This window comes from Cavia porcellus, unplaced genomic scaffold (assembly GCF_034190915.1).
Source record: "Cavia porcellus strain 051 isolate PalLab524CR breed Dunkin Hartley unplaced genomic scaffold, mCavPor4.1 scaffold_1, whole genome shotgun sequence".
In the NCBI taxonomy this organism is placed as follows: Eukaryota; Metazoa; Chordata; class Mammalia; order Rodentia; family Caviidae; genus Cavia; species Cavia porcellus.
Window position 1 is genome coordinate 110,290,990 of NW_026947484.1, and position 24,372 is coordinate 110,315,361.

Below are 24,372 nucleotides of genomic sequence, written 5' to 3' on the forward strand. Positions count from 1 at the left end.
CCACGTAGCATGAGAAGAAGCCCAGGAGGGGCTCCTAGTACCCTCAGGTGCCATTATTATTGGTTCCTGGCCTCTGGCTACTTCCTTTTATTCTCAGTAGGAAGGGTAGGTCTGACCAGAATCAGACAGTCATGACTTCTATCCTGCTCCTCTTTTTCCACACACACCCTTCATCTGGGACTTCTGGCATGTGGGTGTGTGGAGCCCAGACAGGCAGGTATGTTGTTTGCTCCTAGGTACACATATCAGATTGTATGTCTGGAATTCTGAATCATAACAAGCTTCTGTGGAGGTGGGTATCTATCCTGTGCCAAGATTTAAATCTCTCTCTCTCTCTCTCTCTCTCTCTCTCTCTCTCTCTCTCTCTCTCCCTCTCCCTCTTTCATTTGTCTTCCTTTCTTTTTCTCACTGTATCTATCAGCCAGTGCCCATTGTTATACAGTGGATTCTCTTGTGTCCAATTTCCTTTGCTAGACATCAAGATAAGACACACAAAGAAAATGCAACCCAGACATTTCCTGAGCACCTGCTTCATACCCAAGAACAGCCAAATAAGATGGAGGCAGCCCCCCAATAAAGCTAAATCAAATATCCTATATTAAATTAAATATCCCCACAAATATCCTTTCTGTAATTAGCACAAAGCTCAGCTCATACAGTATCCTAATAAATGTTTTAGGAACAGAAGCCATAAAGGGCAATAAGTGAGACCAAGTAGCTGATGGATTTTATTTTGTTTCCTGAAGGCTAACTAGCAATCTCACACTAATATGGAAATTTTTGAATAGATAGTCCCAAAAGGCAGTTGTGGTAGTCTCAAATGAGACAGATAGATTTGTAGCCAACATACTCTCTATTCTACATGAGGCACACAAATAAGAATACACATAGAAGAATGTACAAATGCATGCATACTCCCCATGTGCATAATTATAGGCTTAGTTGTATAAGCATTTTTCTGCTTTCATACATGCTGTATACAGAGTAGTATGCTAATGACTCAAATCCCAGATTTTCCTCTCTGGCTTCTTTTGTTGGATGGCTCCTCCAACTTCCAGAGTCTGGCTCCTCTCCACAGCCCATGGGTATATACAAGCATGTAATCCTGAAGCCAGCAACATAGTGTGACTATTTTCACAGCATTTCAGGCTGGTTTGGAAGGGATATTATGGAAACAGAGGACTAACTCAGAGATTCAGAGGACTAACTCAACGTTTTGTCAGTACCTCTGATGTTCCATCTACTGAGCTATGGACCATAAATTCAGGGATTAAATAAGGCATAGGTTTTTGAATAGGTCAGAATATTGAGTGATACCAGATTAAATATATTATTCCAGTAATATATAATAAATTATTTGTTAATATTATTTAGAGATTACCACAGCAGACAAAGGGGGACATAAACTAAAGAGGTGGTATTGCCACCTGCTTCCTGAGAATGCACACCCTCCTCAGTATTGTCTTCTCAATGCATGGGTTGGAGTCAAGGACACTTTTTCCTTTTCTCTGGATGTCTTCTGATTTATCTGTAGCTCAGAAAAGTCTTTGCTACACCTGTTTACTTCCATCCTCTCCTAACTCACTAAATAGAAAAAAAAAGTGTCACTCTAACATCCAACAAGTATCTAAGATAGGCTGAGAGTTAAGTTTCTGTGGAGGATTGCAAGAACTTGATACAAGTCTCTGATTAGTGGCCATGGTCATAAACTGAAGACAGGGGGAGGACTTCTTGCTATAATCTAGGGTCTATGTGGAACCAATCAAATGGAGAACAGTGAGAGCTACAAGCACAGATATGTGAAACTCTTGGTTTATGTCAGTGTATTCAATGTTGGGAACAAAATTCCCCTTGAGTGCCTAACATGTACAGAACATGTTTTCTTTTTTTTGTTGTGATAAGAATACTTAGCATAGGAACTTCCCTCTTATGAAATTTTCTATACACAATGTACTATTGTTAAATCTGGTCACACTGCTGTATATGAGATCTCCAGAACATATTCATCTTACATAACCGAAACTTCCCACTTGTTAATCAATTACTCCCAATTACTCCCCCAAACTTCTGTCAACTTTCATTCCATTCCCCGGCCTACTGTTTTTTAAAGAATTTGACTCTTTTGGATAGCCTTGTATAAGTGGAATCAAGCTGTATCTGTCTTCTGACTTCACTGCAACTCTAGTAATGTCCTCAAGAATCATCTTTGTTGAAGTATTGACAGAATTCTGTTCTTTTTATTTTTTTAATATTTATTGAAAGGCAGCTATAGTTCATGGTAACAAGCAAAAACAAAACACTTCAGTTACAAGAATATTAAAATATGAAATAGTGATAAAACTTATTCTTTTTAAAGATTAAATCCATTTTATGGATGTGTCATATTTCGTTATCATGTATTCCTGTGTTAGCAGACATTTCAAGCATTTTAATATCTTGCCTATTTTAAGTAATACCACAGTGAACAGGGGAAATAGCCCTTTCATATCATGATTTCAGTTACTTTGACTATAAACCCAAAAGTGGGATTTCTAGCTCATACAGTAATTCTATTTTTAATTTTTTGACAAATTTCTATAGTGTTTCTTCCATTATGGCCATAGTATTTGCATACCTAAAAAGGTACATACATTTTCTGTATATTCTTGCCAATACTTTTCATTTTTATGGCAAACTTATTTTTAGATACACAACAGTCCATTGTGATTTTAATTTCTATTTCTCTAGGTTTATAAGGATGAGCACTTTTTCATATACCTGATAACTATTTGAATGACTTCATTGAAGACATTTGTATTCAGAAGTTCGGATCATTTTGAATCAGATTGCCATTATCATCATCTATGCTATTGAATTTTAAGAGTTTCTTATATATTTTGGGATATATATATATATATATATATATATATATATATCTTCCAACTATTTTTCAATTCTTTTGTCTGTTTCTGTTGACTGTTTCCTTTGTTGTGAAGAAGTTTTTTAGGTTGATGAAATAAATTAAATGGGCACTAATAAATGGAAAGAAACTCATGTTCATGTATCAAAAGAATATTGCTAAAACATCTAAAATAGCCAATGCAATTTTCAGTGCTAACACAGTTCATACCAAAACCCAAATATCATTTTATAGAGACTGAAACTAAACTCTAAATTTCATTAGAATCACAAAAGGTCCACAAAAGTTAAAATACTTTAAGATTAAACAATGCTGGGAAAATTACAGTTCTTCTTTTCTAAATATAGTAAACTAAACATAGTGGTATATCTCTGTAATTCCAGATCTCTGACAATCAAAGGTGCTAAAATCAGAAATTTCAGTCCTGCTGGACAACTTATTGACTCAACAAGGAGGGCCCAGTCTCAAAAGAAAAAATAAAAGAGATCCAAGGATGCAGGTCATAGTTCAATCTATTATTCATGTAACATGCATATGAGCAAACCCACTCCTGTATGATCATTTGATCTTTGACAAGAAAGTCAAGAGTACACAATGGGTAAAGGACTATTTCTTCAATAATTGGTATTGAAAGGGATAACCACTTGAAAAGAATAAAACTGGACACTTGTCTTACAGTATATCAACTCCAAAAAGATAAAACATTTAAATGTGGGACTAGAGAGTATAAAACCCTAGAGGAAAATGTAAGAGGAAAACTTAATGTTATTGATCTTCACAATGATTTTTTAGATATGACACAGAAATCACCAACAACAGAACTAAAACTAGACAAGTAGGATTATTTATCATGTTGGACATTTTGTAGGCACAGAAAACACCAGATATTCATGGAAGGTCTATGTCATCTCTTCTGCAGAGGTTACATCCCAGAGGGGAAAGATTGGTGAAAAACACATACACAGTTAAACATATGATCAAACAATATAATTTCAGCAAGTAATTAAAGCCACAAAAAATTCTGGTATAGCAATGTAGACAGGTTCCTTTGAGGCAGAGAAATGAAAGCTGGCCTGAGTCAGAGGAGGTCATCATACACAGGGCTGCGGGTCGAAGCAGCAGAAAAGCAAGAGTAAGAGCTGGCCTTGATGTATTCTTTGAGCACAGTGACTGGAGCATGGCAATGAGGAATAGATGACTTTAGAAAGTTATACAGGGCCCAAACCTACAGACTGAGTGACCTTGAGCATGTGACTAGTTCTTTCTGGAGCTCAGTGTAACTGTCCTTCAAATGAAGAGCATAATTGTAATTAGAAAGTGAGATTTAAACCTAAGTATTGCGTCACTGAGATTAAACTCAGTTTTTCCTGAATCAAGACACCATGCAGTAGTGAATCACTTGAAGTTTTAGAGCTGGAAAACCCAACAGAATGTCAGTTTGCTCTTAGAGGATCTTCCAGCAGGAGATGATGTATGAGTAAGGCTTGGAAGAATGAGTTCCATGGTATAGATACAACAGAGGTTAAGAATCATCCCTGAGCAAACCACCACGTAGACTGAGTGCAGGGAATCCTGTGAGTAGCAACAGGGAGTTTAGTTTGTCTCAGGTGTGGGAAGCCTAAATAAGTAAAATGGAAATATCAACAGGGAATAATACCATAGTGGATGCACTGTGCTCTTCTGCAAATTTCCTGAGATACGCATGAAGGAGTTAACATTGAAATAGGTGATGTCATTTTCAGCCCATGTAGAAACACAGAACCTGGCAGCCTCAAATAAACTATTCAGAATGTCTCAGAAGCCCCAGCTTCCAAGAGGCAGCAGTGGGAGGACAGGATGAAGTCCAAGTTTAGAAGGTCAGTAGGGCACATCTGAGGCCAGGGTTCTTTCAGGGAAAAGAATATTAGAAGGTGATTCCTTTGACAAGAGTCTATTTGGCTGTCAAGATCATCTCTGACCCACATGGGGATGTATGGTCTGATGTGTGCAGAGGACAAAACATATACTTTAAAGCAGACATTTTGGATAAAGGGAAGAGTAATGAGAAGGTAAAGAAACAAAATTATCAAGAAATTATATATATATATATATATATATATATATATATATAAACATATACATATATTTTTTTCCAAGTGAATACTACGTATTACAAACATGCACTAATAAAAAAACATTGAGACACTTTTCTAGAAAAGTTACGATATAAAACAAACTACATTTGACATCAGTGATAACTACTAGATCACTTTACTAGTGAAGTAAATTCTTACTTTGTTAAAAATTTTTTTTCTTGACTAAATTCAGGAAAAATTTAGAATAAAAATATGGGTTGAACTCCACTCCTTGGTTCTGATGAGGATCTTAGATGGAGAAGACAAGAGTCTCAGCTCTTATATTGGTTCAGCACAACTTCTAACAGCTACTAAAATGCCCTTTTTCAAACAAAGTCCAGATTGAGTCAGAGCCAGTTCAGACCTCCCCAGTTGCAGATGATCCCTGTGTGAACCCACCTGTTCCTCATTACCATGTTCGAGTCACACAGTCCTCAAGAGCCATCAGGGCCAGCAGTTAGCCCTTGCTCTTCCACTGTCTGTACCTACCAATATCCTGTGTATGACATCCTCCTCTCACTCAGACCCAGCTTCCATGTCTCTGCTTCTGAAAGGTCTTTCTCACATTCCAGTTAAACAGCTCTCATTATTTATCTGAAATTACTTTATTTGCTTATTGGTTTCTTAATTGCATGTGGGTTTATTGTCTTCCTTTCCTCTCTGGAATATAAGTTCTGTGTGGAAAGAGACTGCATAAACCATCCATGAATAGCTGATATTGTATGTGCTACAAAATGCTCAACATGGTATGTAGTTCCACTTGTCTATTTTTACTTATTTTCTTTGTGATTTTGATGTCATATCCAAAAATCATTGTGAAAATCAATAACATAGTTCTTCCCCTACATTTTCTTCTAGGTTTTTACACTCTCTGATATTACATTTAAATACTTTTATCTTTTTTGGAGTTGACACAGGGTAGGACCAGAGTCTAGTTTAATTCTTTTGCCAGTGGATATCCCTTCCAACACCAATTACAAAAGGGATAATCTCTTCCTCAATGTGTATTCTTGACTGTCTTGTCAAAGATCAACTGATCCTATAGTGTGATTTTTTTTCCGTCAGCTTTATATTTGTCCTAATGACCCATATGTCTGTTTGTATTCCAATAGTACATTTTAAGTAGTATATCTTTTACTATATTTTAAAAAGAAAAAGTACGATGCCTCCAGCTGTTCTTTTTCAGAACTGCTTTAGGTATGTCAGGTCTTTCAGAATTTAATAAAATTAGGGTGTGTTTCTACTGCTATAAAACTGTCATTGAGATTTTTACAGGGATTATATTAATACTGTAGATTTCTTTGGGAATAATATTATGTCTTATGACATGTGAACATGATTTTTTCCATTAATTGGTGTCTTATTTAACTTATTCAATAGCAATTCAAAAACTTCTGCACAGAAAGTGAAATCAACAGACAAAAATTTACCTACAGAATGAGAAAAAACATATGCAAATTGTGTATCTGCTAAAATTTTGTCCCATATCCAAAATATGTTAGAGATTTCTAAAATGCAATAAAAATAATTGTAATAATAATAATAATGTTATTTAAAAATATGCAAAAAAGTTGAATAGGCATTTTTCCAAAGAAGGAATATGAATACTCAAGTATATGGAAAAGTGCTCAATTTTACTTATCAATAGAGAAATCTAACAATGAATTATTACCTCACATCTACCATAAAAGTAAAAAGCACTGGCAAAGGTATGGTAGAATTGGAACACTTGTATACCTCTGTAGGAATATGAATATATGCAACTCAAATGGAAAAACAATGTAGAGGTTCTTCAAAAATTAAAAATAGACTTATAAAATTATCCAGAAATCCAACTTTTGGGTTTATAGCCAAATAATTAAAATGAGGATCTCAAAGTGATATTTTCTGTGTTTGTTGTGGTACTACTCACACAAGGCAAGATATTCAAACAACTCAAAACATTTATTAATAAGTAAGAAAAGAAATGTTGTATCCATACAAGGAATTAGCCCCTTTTTGAGGGCTTCCTACTGAAATACAACCATTAAAAGAACAGAATCCTGCCAATGCTATAGCACTGGATGAACTTTGAAGACATTATGCTAAATGATACACACCACACACAGAAAGACACATACTCTATGATTCCATGTATGTGAGAAATCTACAGTCTTCAAACTCATAAAAACAATAGTAACAAGGAATAGAATGGCAGTTGCTAGGTGTCAGGTGGGGAATGGATTCACAGATATAAAGTTTAGGTATGTAATATGAATAAATTCTAGAGATGTTATGTAGCACTGTGCCCAGGATTAACAATGGTACACCATGTTTTTAAAACTTTATTAATAGACTTGGGGCTGGGGATTTAGCTCAGGGGCATAAGAGCCTGCCTTGCAAGCGTGTGGTCGTGAGTTTGATCCCTGATACCGGTAAAAATACAAAAATACAAAAAAAAACCCCTTTATTAATAGACTAGATATTAGAATCTCTTAAGTGTTCTCACAATAATAAATAGAGCAATATATCGTGTTGTTGATTACAGATACAAACTCTGAATCTCTGTAAAACAAGGTTTTCATAGATAATGTGTATATATTTCTATCATCCTTTACCCAATTGGCTTCACAGTAACCTTATACATATAACAAGAAGACTAACTCCTCCCTCCCCATTCTGCAGCTCATGAACCTGGAAATTGGTCTGTTTCTTGTATCAATTTCTGGGAACTCTAAAGAAGGCTAATTGTCAGCCTATTTTGAACAATTATTAGAATCATAGAGAGATGGAGTGTTTTGCCAGAGAGTTAGGCAAGGGTAAAGGATAAAAGATTGGAAGAAAATACTTTTTTGTATGTGTCTGTGGACACTAAGAATCAAACTCAGGACTTGTATTTTCCAGCCAGACACAGTGCTGCTGAACTATATCCCCAGCCACAGAACGACTTTCCTGAGTCATATGGATGAATAAAGGCTTCCAGCAGAAGAGTTCCATCAGGAAGGAATTGTCTTCTCACCTGTGGTGGTAACACTAGATACTGTACTAAGCAGGCAACACCTCCTCTGGTAAGCTTTAGCAATGCCACCAGTCTGATTTATGTCTCCCTATACCTGGTAAAAGAATCTCAAGTAACTCCTCAGAAAGCATACTACATATTATGAAAATCATGTGTTTAGTCTGTTCCTGGCTCTGGATTCTGACTCATAAGGAAAATCCTAGGTTTTACATTTTTCTCTGAATCCAATAGCTCAGTGTTTGGAACATACGAGGTGTCAATTAAATGCTGAGTGAGTATTTTTGAGGTACACCTAAATGATTCCCCTGCTTCTATATGATTCTTTCCCCACCATTCTGAAATGGACATGCCATGTAAATAGTCACGCTGTGTTCTTGGCATCTAGGATCACACACCTACATACACACACAAGCTATGAGAACAACTTCTGGAGATGTCACCCAACAAAAGGAAGAGCCCAGAGAAGTAAATCTGGCACCTGAGTCACGAAGACACCATTCTATTTACACCCCTACTTAAAGAGAAACAAATATACAGTATGTACAAAAGCAGAAAAATCTTTATACACCTATGTCTGTAAATGTGTGTGTATAAGAGAAGACCAGAGAGGGTTTTGTGTGACTGTATATGTAGGTGTGTGTCTTTTTTTTTTTCTCAAGCGAATGCAAAGAAGCTGTTAGCTACAACCAAACCTGCCCAAGTTGAATCTCCCATAACTTACTTTTAGACTATACATTCAACAAATATTTACTGTGTTTAGTACCATACTCTTTTGAGTTTTCTAGCAGTAAAGCCAAGAAAATTGACATTTCATTGCTTTGTTTCTTAAGATTGCTGTTTCACTTTCCAGAAAACATCCATCAGCCACTGGTCATCTATTACCCTGTATGACTTCTCCTCAGGAACATGTATTGGTATTTTATGAGTTTTGTCCTGACCAGCCTTAAAGAGGATATTTTTGACTCTCTCTGCCAAGATTTTAATTACTAATGCCTCTCTTCAGGTGGGCACATTTCTTATCAGTATAAAAGGATTTGTGAAGAAGAGCCACCTGAATTTTATAATTCAAGGGTTAAGTTTTATTATCTATTGGAAATTAAAAATATCAGGATCTGTTTAAAATGGAGATGGCTGATCTCTCACTAGGACTACAACTCCTACTTTTGGAGTTGCCCTAACTTCATTTCCAAGAATAGTGACTTATTCCCTGTTTTAGGGTTGACCTCCTTATAGGCACTATATCAATTTTCTTTTTGCCACTCAGGTCTGTGTGTTTGGGAAATTCCAATAATACCACCATCTAGCTTTGAAGTCTTCTTCCACTTTCTTCTTTCTTGGGCTGAACAGCTACCTGAACTAGGTCATTTCCTTTGCAGAGAGAGCTATTTACCGATCTTAATGAAGTCCCAGACCATTAATGAAGTGCCTCATACCACTGCATTCCTTTTTGAACTAACAGTGTCCTATATTTCCCTCATAAAGTGTACCATGATTTGATTGTCATTGGAAACCTAGGCTTCCACATTTCTGACTTACATGGAAAAGCCTAGGTCTTCTCTCTGAATTCCCAGTCCATGGCTCAGTTCCTGGAACACAATATTTTTGAGGTACACCTGAATAAGTCCACTGCTTCTGTATGAATCCTTCCCCACATTTACCTAAAAGTTTAGTTTCTTCTTTGTTCAAATTCATGTTGGACCGGTAAACACAGGAGTTTAAAGAGAGATCCTTCTGTAATGCTTCTATTTTCCTTGGTGATCCTTAGACATGTGGTAGATGCTTAACAAATGTCTGGACTACATTTTATTTGTGGATCTTACCTCAGTGCCTAGCAAGGGACATTGGATACAAAACAGTCCCTTGCATAGTAGAGAGAGACAGAGAAAGAGACAGAGAATGAAAGATTGGTCTTAGCACAAGATAGATATCTCACCTTCTTGGAAGCTTGCTATGATTCAGAATTCCAGACATACAGTCTCAAAGTCTGATCTCTCTACCTGGAAGCAAACAAGATACCTGTTTGTCTGGGTTCCAAACACCCACATATCAGCATTTTCCCAGATGAAGGGTGTGCATGGAAAAGGAGGAGCAGGCAGGGAGGAAGTTGTAATTGTCTGCTTCTAGTCAGAGCCAGCGTCCCTACTGAGAATAGAAAGAAGTTACCAAACACCAAGGAATAATAGCACCTAAGGTTCCTGGTCCCAGGAACCTAATGGGCTGCTCTCTCTCAAGTTTGGCAAACTGCTTTGTTGCTTGCTTCTAGGAGGTCAAGTTTGGTTCTGTTCTAGGCAAAGTGAAACTATATTTTGAATTGCGTATTTAATGTATTTTTTTAAGATTTCCTAAGAATGAAGAAGTAATCCTACAATTTAAAAATGTGGGATGCGATTCACATAGAAAAGTAACCATGTATTCACAAATATTTACATATCTTTAGGTAAAATATAGTAAATTTCCCACTAAATTTGAAACCCATTAAATTTCACTTGTAATTTTTTTGAAACTTAAACACAATTGGACAGTTTTGTGGCCTGGTCTAAGGGAGATATCACTTTCTAACAAAAAGAGTAGCCAAAAAGTAATTAAAAGTTTCCTTAAGGTCACTAGAAGAATGCCAAGAGAGGCTTCATTAGTGTTTGGAGCAAAATTTCTCAAACTTGTATTGTTTACTTCTCTATGTAGAGATAAAGAAATTGATCTGTTGGTAGATAAATAGCTCTGTCCCTCCTGAATCACACTGAAAGTCTAATGAGTGTGACTGACAGTGAATGTATCTATTGTCTTTTCTTTTTATTCCATAGTTGTAATATTAATATGGAGGTTAGTTTTGCCTCTTTTGATTAGTTTGTGTGTGGTTTTATTTATTTACTTTTCCCTGTCTATGAATTATATAGAAAAACAAGAAAGGGCCCTCCACTAGTAGGAAGAAAATAATTTATTACTACTTATTATAATATCTTCTCCTCAATCTTCATGAGATCTAACTGTGGCAAAGGGACTCATGATTCTCTGAGTAAATAGTTCCCAGATCAAATTATCTCTTCCAGGTCAGAGAATGTGTAGCAGATGTTCTATACAACATCCTGGAGACTATAGATGCTGTCAGTCTAGTGTTACTTCTGGCTATAACTATTTCCAAACTTGGAAGTGTTCTTATTTTCCACTCACTGAAAATCAGCAAAATGACTTCTTTGTGGTGAAAGGGATATCTCATAGACATTTTTTATGATTGCTAATAGATACATTTTAAGACAAATAACAATTGAAGAGCCCTGAAGTGTGGGATAATTGATGAAGAGGACAATTGCCCCATGTCTTTCTATTACCCATGCTCCATATCCATTCATGGGAAATGCAATTTTGCTTTTAGTCTCCAGTTTAAGCTAACCTGATGCATTACAGGTTGGAGGATCATTGTCTCCTCTTTGGAGAAGGCTCATTACAGGCTAGCATACTTCTTCTTTTTACTATTTTAAAGAGAAAAAAAAAACAGAAAAATCAAGAAGTAAACAAACAAAAAACAACAACAAAAGCAAAATGACAACAGCAAGAAAACAATAGCAATATGAGGAGCAGAAGTGGAGCTGTGCTAAATGACAACTCTTGATGACAATTGTCTTGTCCCTGGAATGATAAGACATGAAGCTAAAGACCAGCAGCCACATTGGGGTCCTCAAAAACACTACTCCAATTTTCTGTTTCTCTTTCTGTTCCAGTTGGAATCGTAAGTTATCCTTCAGAAAGCTTTGTATCTTTATTCCATGCACAAGAAGCCAACCACCATCCAAAGGGAAAGAAATATAACCATCTAGAAGGAAAACTAGTATAGATCCAACCATTCTATGTTTGAATTATTTCTCTGACTTCTCCAGAAGTCAGTTTGGGACATGTGGGATGACAGGAATTCTCAGCAAAAGGACTATGTTTCTAAAGTCTTCAAATGAGAAAGCAGGTTCTGCTAGAATCTATAAGGAAGTCTTTATTAATGGGACATTGAACATGAGCCAGCGATCGTGGGAAAAAGTTAAAGAAGTATGTAGAGCCACATCTTATCAGAACTTAAGCACCCTGTAGGTAGAGGAAATGAAAGGCCTTCCAATGTAGGAAAATGACATGAGCTCTTTACATTTAAAATAGTTTAGTTTGACATAATATCTGCCTTACAGAAAGCTTCAAGAATAGTACAGAGATATACTAGATGACTTTAAAATGGATGTACCAATATTTCTAAATATGAAACATCTTTTTTTTTGAATTTTTTCTTTAATTAAGACAAACATAAGAAATGACTAAATAATATTTTTTTTGAAACAATAAGGGGGAGATTGAGATAAAACAGGACATAACAATATAACAATAGAGGTCACAGCATGACTGTTTCAACAACCTAGTACTTCACCACCTTATAACCTGACTTAATAGTAGTTACCATAGTGTCTTTTTCCTTGAAATATTTGGATAAAACTTCATATACTCTAGCTTCAAATATTTTCATATCAAGAAGCCCAGAATAAAGCCTTTCTAATTAATGAGTGAAAACTTTATAAGGCTTCAAGGCCACCTACTGGGGAATCATGATTACCACATATTTTTATATATTTGAATCATTATTTACATTAGGGAAACTATTCGGTATTCACACATGCGAGATTGATTTATTTCACTAATGAGTATGGTCTCAAGCTGCACCCATTTATTGATAAATATCTCAATGTGATCCTTCTTTATAGCTGAATAATACTCCATTGTATAGAAATACCATAGCTTTTTTATCCATTCCTCAGTTGATGGGCACTTGGGTTGTTTCCAAGATCTGGCGATTACAAATTGTGCTGCTCTAAACATAGGTGCACATATATCACTGTGGTATGATGCTTTCAGTTCTTCTGGGAATATGCCTAGAAGTGGAATAGCTGGAATAAATGGGATTTCCAGTCCCAACTTTTTGAGAAATCTCCAGACAGATCTCCACAAAGGCTGTACCAGTCTACACTCCCACCAGCAGTGCAGGAGAGTTCCTTTTTCCCCACAGCCTCTCCAGCATTTGTTGTCGGTTTTCTTGATCCTGGCCATTCTTTCAGGAGTGAGATGGTATCTCAGTGTGGTTTTAATTTGCATTTCTCTAACGACCAATGATGATGAGCATTTTTTCATGTATTTATTTGCCATTTGCATTTCTTCATCTGAGAATTGCATATTCATCTCAGATGCCCATTTTTGGATTGGATCTTTGAATTTCGGAGGTCTGAGTTTCTTTAATTCTTTATATGTTTTAGACAAGAGGCCCTTGTCTGAGAGAGAGTTCACTAAAATCTTTTCCCAGTTTGTGGGTTTTCTTTTCACTATGCTGGAGATTTCTTTTGACATGCAGAAACTTTTTAATAAGAAGTGGTCCCAGTTATTGATTCTGGGAAGTATTTCCCGTGCAGTTTGAGTCCTGTTCATGAATTCTTTACCTACTCCTATGTCTCCAAGGTTTCTACCTATTTTGTCTTCCAATAGATTTAGTGTTTCTGTTTTAATATTCAGATCTTTGACCCATTTAGATTTTAATTTAGTACATGGTGATAGACATCTCTCTGTTTCTCTCTCTGTTTCTCTCTCTGTTTCTCTCTCTCTCTCTCTCTCTCTCTCTCTCTCTCTCTCTCTCTCTCTGTCTGCCTGTCTCTCTCTCCTTTCCTTCCTCCTAGCCTTCTCTCTCAGGTCCACCTCAACTTACCATCATTTTACATGTTGATAAATCCAACATAAATTCAAAATGTTGTGAGTCAAAAATGTCTCTAATATACTATAATATAAATACAATATCTTCTCTAGTCTATCTTTAAACTATTGCTTAGAATGCATGGGCAATTTTTCCAAGACAAAACTCTTAATGATGTATTTTTTAAAAGACCAGAAATGGTGAAGCACCCCTGTGATCCCAAGTACTCTTGGTTTCTGAGGCAGGACGATGGCAAATTTGAGTTCAGCCTGGGAAATTTAATGAATAAATGACACCCTATCTCAAAAGAAAAAGAAAAAGGAACTGGGGATATAATTCAGTCTGAGAGTCCTGGTTAGTCCACAATAACATAAAAAGTCTAAAAACTATCATGTAATTTGTTAAATACTGTACTAAAAAATGAAGAACAGAATGGTTGATGAATACTGGAAGAACAGTTTGCACTAAATGCCTATTGCTCTTGCATGGAAAAAATTAGTCATATCATTCTAAACTGGGGAGAAATTTGGACAATGTATATTTTTATATCTATAGATATATGTCTATATAACATACTTATTATATGTAGAGATATGTTTTGTTTTCTTTTACCTGAACATTTTGAGTACAAATTGCAGTTAAGACAGCTTTTTGCTCCTAAACAATTTATTGTATATTTCCTAAGAGCAAGAAATACTCTACTACATCCTTTCATTATTATCATAGTGGCTGTTCTATAGAAGAGAGTTTACATTGAGAGAGTTTGGCAAAAAGGTAGGTACGGGATCTCTCTGTAAAGAAAAAACCATGCTGATAATGGCCAGGTCAGAGCAGACATACAGCACCCTTACAGAGGATAAATCTTTAAAACTTGGTGGATGGATATAGTTACAGGTGATACCTGGCAACCAGGCCTGTGGGGAGAATATTAAGTAGTGATTCTTTTCACTGAAATGTGCATTGAGAGCAAGGAGAAACAATGATAATTTAGTTCTTGATATACTGAGGCCAATATGTCTTTGAGGCACTCAGATAGAATTTTTGTACAATAGGTTTATTCTTAGTTAGCACCAATTAATTATATGCCTGTATTTATAGTGCAAGTGTACGCATACATGAATAGAACATTGATTTCCATGCTGTAGATGGAGGTATTGGCATACAGTGGTGGATATACCATGGGGATGAAGCACAAGGAGTCCTGGCATAGAGATAAAGAATTTCAAATCATTTGTGTACAAGTGGTGGTTAGAACTCCCAGAAGTGATTAGGATTGATGAGGAAGAGCAGAAGCAGGTCAGGCAGATCCCTGCAGAGCCTCAGCCTTTCAGAAACTTTGTATCACATTTTGGGGCTACAGAGGATATAATTCAGTCTTAGTCTCTGGGTATCAAAGTGTCACTTGACTCTCCTAACTTGATGATGAAGCTACTGGGCCTAGGTAGGGGAAAGGCAGGAATCCAAAAAGCTGGAAGTGGGCCTTGGAGGTGAACTGCCTACTTCCCACAACTACAGGTTTGCTAAGAGTTAGGCAACTACAGGTGTTATGAAGAAGTTAATTTATGTTTCCCAAGAGACAGGTGCAGGCCAGAACTCTGCACGGCATCCTACAAAGTCTAAGAGACATCGTTGTGAGGCACAACAGGCCTGCTCCTCCTTTCTTCACAGGACTTGACTTTGCAGTAGGTGAAGGACAGGGGGGAACAAGAATTTCCAGGTGACGAAGTGATATCCTAATTTGTTTATTTATTTGGTTGGTCAGTTGGTTTAAATTTGTTTTTGTTTGCTCAGTCAGGTACCAAAGTTCAAGGCCTCTTTCTAACATGCTATAAGATGCACTTATAGGTAAGTCACTTCCCTCTGAGCTAGTCACCTTTCCCACTTATGTTAGTGATAAGACTCGATGATACACATCAGCAGTTCCCAGGCTTCTGAGTTTCACTAAGCTCAATGTTTTAAAACACACAGAGGAGCAGTTTTTTATTTTGCTCTTCACAAGTGATTATGATTTCAAAAAAATACAGATAATTTAAAAATAATTGTAGAAAAATAAATCCTCCAAAAATTAAACAATCAAAAATGGAAGATTTTCCAAAGCAACAAAATTCACCAGCTTTATGCCAAAATAGACACTGTAGAAGTTAAGAACATTTTTTTCCATTCACTATCCTTTGTTGAGAATGTCCCAAAGTCTTGACACAACCTTGGTCTAAGAGATAAGGATATTTCATCTGATTCCTGGGATTGTTTCAGCTCTGGAACCACTTAAGGTAGAATACTCTCTGATCGTGACCAAAACCTGCTACAAGAATGGGATGGATCTCTCTGCCCACAGCTCCATTGCTTTGGATTCTTGTGCCTTTTCTCTATGCTCAGCACTAACCTGGCCTCCAACAGGGGCTTCTTCCTTTCCTTGTCAATCCCACCTGTTTTTTATTAGGTACCCTGCTCCAACATACAAAAGGTATAAAGAGAGAGCCTGCCATCCTTTTCCCTGCTCGCAGTCCTAAACTCCACATTCCCCACTCATTTATTTATTTATTTATTTATTTGTTTGTTTGTTTGTTTGTTCATCTATTTATTTATTGTACTGGGCATGGAACTCAAGGTCTTCATGCTGAGCTACATTGCAATCATTGCTATTCTGAGACAGGATCTCATTAATTCATTAAGTTGCCCAGATTAAACTTGCATCTGCCTCAGCCCTCCACATTCTCCATGTTGTCATTGGGAATCACCATTACAGTCTCTTCTGTACTGTTTAGAGCCAAGGTCCAAGCTCCTACCCTACAATTTTAGATCTCCCAACTCTCTCTCCTATAGTTCAAGGCTTTCTGGGGACATTTGATCTCAAACTTTATTATCCACCTGTTATTGCTACTAATCACCCACTACTGTAAAATTTGTCTCTTCCTCCCAACCCCAGACACACAAAATGCCTCCCAATGTTTTCTCAGTCTAAATTCTCTTTCTTGAATGCCCTCATGCTTTTTAATAGAAATTAATTTAGCTCTATTTCTGAGCCAGAGCTTTTGCTAGGTACTAGGGTTCAAATGTGAAATCAATGTTTTACCTATAAGACCATAGTCTAGGAGATTTTCCTGAATTCTCTGATGCTTTGCTGTTAATCTGAGCTCCAATCTACAGCGACAATCTGTCCTCTGAGCTCTGTGACATCCTCATTCTAAACCATTCCTCAGGTCTTGTTTCAATAAATTGGGCTCTGAATTTTAGTCTTCTGTCACACCAGGCTGGACTTACCACCCTAAGAAGATCATAAACTCCTTGAGAACTGAGCAATGTTTCCTACAGGTTTCCAGCGCCACAGTACTTAATATGGGATCTGGTGCTTCTACCTTTGCTAACCAACTGGACAACTGCTAATCCAAGTTCCTTGCTACATTACTAAGTTATGTCCATGTCCATCTCTGGGTGAGAGTGCTGCGAGTACCTAGAAGTATGAGGTAGTTGTGCTGGACATTGATTCATTCATCAACATACTCTGCATTTGTACCACCTACCATGTGCTGTGCCTGTGCCAGGGACAATGATAAGAAGGGATAGTAGGGCTCTTGCTATTTTCAAGAAAGCTATGTTAGGATCCTCATCTGCCTTGGCCCTGTATAGTATCTAGCCCTGTCTAGTGGAAAGGGCAAAAACTGCCTCTTGTAAAATTTGGCTTCTACATCCTTGAGTTTTGCTCATACCTAATCAAACTTCTAAGAGTATGGCATGCCCTAGTGTTCAGAGCCTGACCTCAAAATTTTGAGTTCTTGTGTGTCACACACATGTATATATTTTATGTAACTTGTATATTTCTTTCTTTACTACCATCATGCAGAATGGTGTTATTACACTCATTAAATGAGGAAGCAAAAGCTCAAAAACATTAGACACTCAAAGTCACCCAACTGGTAATGGGCAGAGCCATAAACTGACATCACTCATCTTTTGTCAGACAAGGGCGCATGCAAGTCTGTGCCCTGTGGCATTCGTCTTTGTCCTGAGATCTACAAATGAAGCAAGGAAGAAGCACCACACCAAGGGCCTTTGGAGATCAGAATCTAGATCCTGGTCAACATGAATCCTACATGAGCTCACTTTCCTGCAATTAGTACACTCCTTACTAGGTACCCCACCCTCTCCATCTTATGATAATCATTTTCCTGAGAACTCTGGAGTCTGAGTGATAGAGCAAGAGCCAGACAGAGAAAAACAGACAAAAACAAAGACAGAGACTGGTTATAGCTGTCATGCCATTTCTCTTAATGGGGCCTAATGTTTTTCCTCATAGCAAGCAGGGCAGCTCTCATTTATTACTCAATCACAACAGAAAAAAAAAAACCCACACACAAAACCTAGCCTTCCTCTTATCTTCCCACCAATATAGGCCAAGTGTAGCTCTAAGCCCAAGATTAAGTCCAAGTCATGACTCTGCTGAGTTTAATGGGATTCCAGGAGACCCATTCATCTCCTCACCTGTTCCTCTTAAAGCAACACTAATTACACAGCCCTCTAGGCCAGCTGCTTCCCTCTGCCAACCTGCACTTTCTGGAACAGTGCTCTCACAACTGATACCCTCACTGTCCTGCATGCATGTTTGGGACCATCCCAGATGCCAAGGTCCTAAGTCAAAAGCAATGAATGGGTTTGGAAATCCAAGGAGGCCAGGTCTCATAAAATGATGAGGAGGTGAGGGAAGGGCTAGGTGAAGGCATTCTCATTACCTAGCTGAGCCATGCCAACAGGGAGGTGGCCACGCCGGAGCGGGGTGGTGGTGAGTAAAACCTGAAATTTGAAGAAGGACAGGTACATCCTATTGTGAGTAGGAACCAATTAGGATGCTCCATCCAATCCTTGGTCACCTTGCAGCCTTGAGCAGGAGTGTGAGCTGTATAAAAGGTGGGCTAGTTAGAATCCCTCAGACTCTTTGACTTCTCCGCACTCTCACGGACAGCTGTGGTGAGTTTGGTGAGGTAGCACCCTATGCAACCTTATCACTTATGGGTCCCAGTCTGTGACTGGGCCTAAGATGGGAACTCAAGGGTAGCTGGTCAGGAAAGAAGGTCTCTTCCTTTGGGCATATGTCTCTTTCTTTGGGCATCTGTCTCTTCCTTTGAATTGATCTTGGGTTCTGTAACTTATCTGACTGAGAGGAATGGGAGATAGTACTGAGATGGCAGAGGACCTTCTAGTAGAAAGACAGTGTCTTGGGAACTTTGCTGGCATGGCCTGTCTGATGTATACTTTATATACTGAAGGATTCAGTAGAGGGGTCACCAGATGTGGGCAGAGCCACTGGTGGGCCTGCCTTTCAAGGAAGAAGCATGCTGTAGGGAGGAAGGGCAGCAGGTTTCTGGCGTGAGGAGTGAGGAGGTCTGGGAGCACAGCAGCAGGATTAGAAGATGCAATGCAGTGGGAAGACCCACTCTGGACCAGGAGACCACTGTTCCACTCCCATGCTGATTGTTTGGGCAGTAAACCTACCTTCTCTGAGGCTTGCTTTCCTCTATGATAATCACAGATGATTCCTGTCATTTACTATACACCCACCCCTCTCTTATACATTCTCTTATGGAATAGTTGGGATGCTTCTTTTAAATTTTTGTAAATTTATTTGCTAAGTTGAAATCATGGAGTCATTGTATTCAAGCTCTTCTGTTGTGTGCATATATGCATCCCACACACACATATATATATACACACACATATGTGTGTGTGTGTGTGTGTGTGTGTGTGTGTGTGCGCGCGTGTGTGTGTATACGTGGTAGTATGCATAAATTTCTACATGCTTATTCAGTCCTTATAGCAATCTTATAAAATCAGGGTAGGGAAAAGTTTAGTAATTTATTCAAATTCTCATGGCTGTAAATGCTTTAAACAGGAGTCAAATTGCATGCAACTCTGTTCTGGAAGCTACAAGTTGTTTTGTTTTGTTTTAGTTTGGTTTGATTTGGTTTGGTTTTGGTACTGGAAATCAAACTCACAACTTCATGCTTGCCAGACAGATGTCGTGTCACTGAGCTACATACACAGCAGAATTTGCAGTTTTCATTAAGTTTGTAGCTATTTGTTCTGTCTTCTCACTTTTTCCATATTCTTACTTTTCCTCTCTGTGCTTCTTTTTCTCTTTTTATTTTTCTTTCATTTTTGTCTCCATTTCTCTTTTCTCCTCTCCTCTCCTCTCTTGGCCTCTGTTTTCTCTCTCCTCTCTTTTTCCCTCCCTTTATCCCACCCTTTCTCTCCCTCCTTCCTTGTTTCTCCACTTTGTTTCTTTATCTCAAAGAGTTAAAATAGTTGACAAACACAGGTAGATTTTACACACATGGAAAGAGAGAGACAGAGACAGAAAGGAACAGAGAGAGACAGAGAAACAGAGAGAGCTTAAATTTGGGAAGCTATCAGGTCAAGGTAAGTATCACAGTAGCATAAGGATGCGATTAGAGGTTCACCCAGAAATTCTGTGTGCCTTGAACATTGCTCACTTCTTGTCATTTTGTTTCTAGTTGTAGGTCTAACCCAGAATGTCTCAGCAGAAGCAGAAGCAGTGCTGTCCCCCACCTCAGCAATGCTGTCCACCACCTCAGCAGTGCTGTCCCCCACCTCAGCAGTGCTGTCCCCCACCTCAGCAGTGCTGTCCCCCACCCCAGCAGTGCTGTCCCCCAACTCAGCAGACCAAGCAACCTTGCCAGCCTCCACCCAAGTGCCAGCAGAAGTGCCCACCCCCTCAGCAATGTCAGAAGTCCAAGCAGAAGTAAGATTGCAACCTGTCACCAGAGGCACGCCCCAGTGACACAGCAAGAAGTACCTTCATTAACATCCTGTACCCATCAGAAGCAGGAGCAGCTCATCATGTCTCTGGCTGCAGCTGTATTATACTCTGTGGGGAGGCAGAACCATGGCCATACTTTCCTCCTTCTCTACCTCTTGTTAATTAGCAGCTGCAGTTTCCATCTCAGACAAGGATCTGGCTTTAAAGTGTCTGCTCATCTTCAGTGACATGCTTCTTCATTGTCTTGCTGGAAACTTGGACGCCACACCCAAACACCCTTTCCCATCACCCTGTCCAAAACATTAAAGTAGAATTCCTCTGGCACTACTTTTCTCTGTCTGATGATTCTGTTGTTTGAAAATGTTGCCTTCCTACAGACACTTTATCTCTCTCTCAACCTGGAGTCCTAAGGCCTTGAGGGAGAAAAGCCCCAGGAGGTCCACATCTGAGATGCTGAGTCAATCACAAGGGTCCAACCAGAATAAGATGTGTATGCACTGGGCATACTGCCTTTACAGCATAGATACACCTCCTTCTCAGAGAATGGGAACTCCACATGGTCCTAGGGAGAACAGTGCCCACTCAAAGAATGTATACAAGGAAAAGGTGGACTTCTCTGTCTGGAGCAAGTATGGGAAGCCGCCTGCAAGCAAAATAGAAGAGAAAAGAAAAAGAAAAAAGAAAAGTAAAGAAAGTAAAACCAGTCCTACACAGTAGGAAACTAGGACTGCAGCAGATAAATTCTAACCCAGCACGCATACTCAAAGCACTGATGGTCAGTGGGAGTTACAGAAAGGACTTAAAAAATTCTCCCATAAATTAAAAAAAAAGACAGTACCATTTCTTCAAGGTAATCAGGTATGTAATTAGGAAACAATATACACCAACACGCTATGCCAAAAATACACTTATTCACCATATTTGTTTGTTTTTCTTTTACGCCAAATTGAATTCAGGGCCTTGCACTAACAGACATCTCAACCCTTTTTACTTTTGCTCTAGCTGGTTTTGAACTTGACAATCTTGTACTTTAACCTCTATAGTGTGGGGAATTAGAGGAGAACATCATTGTGCAAGTTAATTTTTTAAAAATTAGAATCCCAGCTCCCATATTTGTCCAACTGATAAAATCTCCTATTTCTTTCCCATTAACATCCTACTCTCATTTCTCTGAATTCTTCATGGCTGAGAAATAATCCAGATCTATAGATAATCCAAGGTGTGTGTGTGTGTGTGTGTGTGTGTGTGTGTGTGTGTGTGTCTGTCTGTCTGTCTGTCTATCTGCCTGTCTGTTACTGGGGAATTGAACTCATGGTGATAAAGTCTTGCTAAATGTAAGGTACCGGGAGTGGGTTCAAATTTAGGATCTTATGCTAGCTTCCTACAATTCTGGGATTACTAGGGTGCAACGTCACATCTGCTTCCAAACTTCATATCCATTGCTTCAATTACCTACCCATATTCCTCTTCATTGTAGAATGCTATAGCATCTCTTTCTTACAAAATATTCCACAAATAAGAGTATTCAAACCTCCACTAGTCTTCTTTTTCACTACTTTATACTCTAAAAGAATCACTGAAAACTAGCAGAAGTATCCAAAAGAAGCTATAGGAGAAAATAATATAAACTAAAAATCAGACCACTTTCCACATATATTACACACCCTGCCTGGAGAATGCAAGGTTGGCTAAAGATCAAAACTTTTAGCATGACTTCCCTGGGAGATTGGCCTTTTTTCTCCATCATTACTTTTCCCTTTCTCCATTCATGAACCCTTTCACTGTACATCAGCACTCTCTTATAATTAACCTCCCATTCACACAGAATATGAAGAACAACATAAATATAGAGAAACTAGCTCAACCAGGAATATATCTCTGCAATGCAGTGTCTGCATTGAGGTCCTGGCAAGAGTGAGGTCTGAGTTCAATTCTTAGTACCAAAGGAAAAAGAAAAAAAAAAAACCCACAGCTCAGGTTTCTGGGTCTCTTGACTATTCATCCTCATAAAAGACTAAGAGGAAACACCCAGTATAATTAAGAATAATTCCTCTAATAGCATCTAATTAAGAAATGACTTGAATGGTATGCTTCCTCATGGATGTCCTCCAATTTTAGAGGAAACACACAGTGTGAGAATAATGAAATCTTGTGAACAGAGGAAGGAGAATTTGGGCATGTCTGTAGTTGTAGCTGCCACTATAGAGCTTTCAGAAAAGGTCTATGCAGTGATGAATGTGGAATTTGAGAAGCAAAACGTGTCCCCAAGAACTAAGCATAGAACATAATTGTGAGTAGAGGTGTATAAAGGAGGGGCCCTGGCCCAATGTGGGAAAAGAACTGTGACTGAACAATTGCTGTAAATCTCAGAAGCCCAGGCAGATGGCACCAGTTTTGTGATCTGCCTCATAAACTTGTCTTTACTCAGGACTGTTAATGGAACAGGAGCTCAAGTCTGACATTTAAAAAAAGCATTGATAAGATACATAAACCTTAATCGAATTCATGGAAAATGGTATAAACGTTTGCCTGCACTCAGTGAAATCTCCAAATATGTCTTCTCACTAGTCCTGTGTTTCTCTCTAAGGGGTTTTTATCTCCTGTTTTCTTACTCTCAGTGACAACATGAGGTTGAATTTTTCTGAGCTTCATTTACTTTTCTCCTCTACAATTATAATAATTGGAACATATTCACATGTGGATATTTAAGTGCCATGAGCAATCAGTGATCTGTAAAATTCCTCTAAAGAAAGAACACAAGCAGTTAACTTTGTGTACTTTTCAAAAATTTTTTTCTCTGTCATACTGGGTTTAGATTCCAGAGCTACCTTTTTATCTGTGTGACCTGGAGCCAAGTGTATAACTTTTCTAGGTCTCACTTTTCTCATCTATGCAGTGAGGTAAACAGCTGCTTTTTAAGATTTATGGGTATGATAAATAACAGAAATAAGCAGAAATAAAGTAGTAAATGTAACATGGTTCATGAAAAGTGTCGATAAATTGTTTTCATTACTATTCTCCAAGGTTATCAAAGAGTAGCAAGCTTATAAGACCCTGCCTCTTATTCCCATCAACTTGAGGATATGACTTTCTCCAGACCTGCAATGAACAAAAGAATGAGGGATAGTGCAAGTTATTTTAGAATATAACTGCCCCATTTAATGGTTGGTTTTCTCTTCCAATATCTTCCCTTTTTAAACACTTATTCCTGATAGTCCTGCTTTGAGGTGGTTTCAGGCAAGTTAGGCCCACAGCAAATTTCCCTTATCAGTTAGTGAAGTCAGCCATGTCTTTTTAGGTTAGGTTCCTTGAGAGGCTAGGGCTGAATCTGATGAGTTTAGGAAGCAGGTACAGACTCAAAGCCTTAATTGAAATAGAAGGTGCTAAACACGTACACACACCACCCCACTGAAATCTGGCACCACTCTTTTGAGATAGGTATCATTATTTTCAAGACCAAAAGTTTCATAGAAGTTCCTTATTTGTTCATAATGTTAATGCCTTATAAGTGGTAGAACTAAAATTGAAAACCAAGACCCTCTGGACTTTTGGTCTCTGTTCTTTATAACAAAGCAAAGTGTTCTTATCATACACATAGCTGCAAGACATGTAAAACCTTATCCTTCAAGAATTTACCTTCCACAAGTCCAGTGAGTGGGAAAATCCAGGCATGTTTACACACACAGTCAAATTCAACACTATAACATTCTATGCATTTGTGGATGTTCACACACTCACACAAATTCCACTCAGGAACCTGATACTCTAAATGATACATAAAGCTATAGAGACTGACACTGAATTTCAAGAGTGGAAGCTGGACTCCTGGTTTCCTTTTAGTCTACACAGAAGAGTAGCCAAGACAGTGGCAGGGCATGGTGCGTG

The 24,372-nt window shown here is 38.1% G+C and overlaps 1 protein-coding gene and 1 long non-coding RNA gene across 2 annotated transcripts in view; one reads left to right on the forward strand and one right to left on the reverse strand.

Annotated features, from left to right (window-relative positions):
* The window catches only part of LOC106025520 (zonadhesin-like), a 29,969-nt gene extending 19,959 nt beyond the window's left edge, over window positions 1-10,010 (reverse strand). Inside the window, exon 1 of the mRNA XM_063233384.1 lies at window positions 9,945-10,010. Within this exon, the coding sequence (XP_063089454.1) occupies window positions 9,945-9,982 (38 nt within the window). The 5' untranslated portion in view covers window positions 9,983-10,010. The remainder of the gene's footprint in view (window positions 1-9,944) is intronic.
* Window positions 10,011-18,529: 8,519 nt separating this feature from the next.
* LOC134476996 (uncharacterized) lies at window positions 18,530-20,811 on the forward strand. The gene is made up of 2 exons (XR_010048859.1): window positions 18,530-18,677; window positions 20,222-20,811. It is a non-coding gene; the product is annotated as an uncharacterized LOC134476996 (long non-coding RNA).
* Window positions 20,812-24,372: the final 3,561 nt, after the last annotated feature.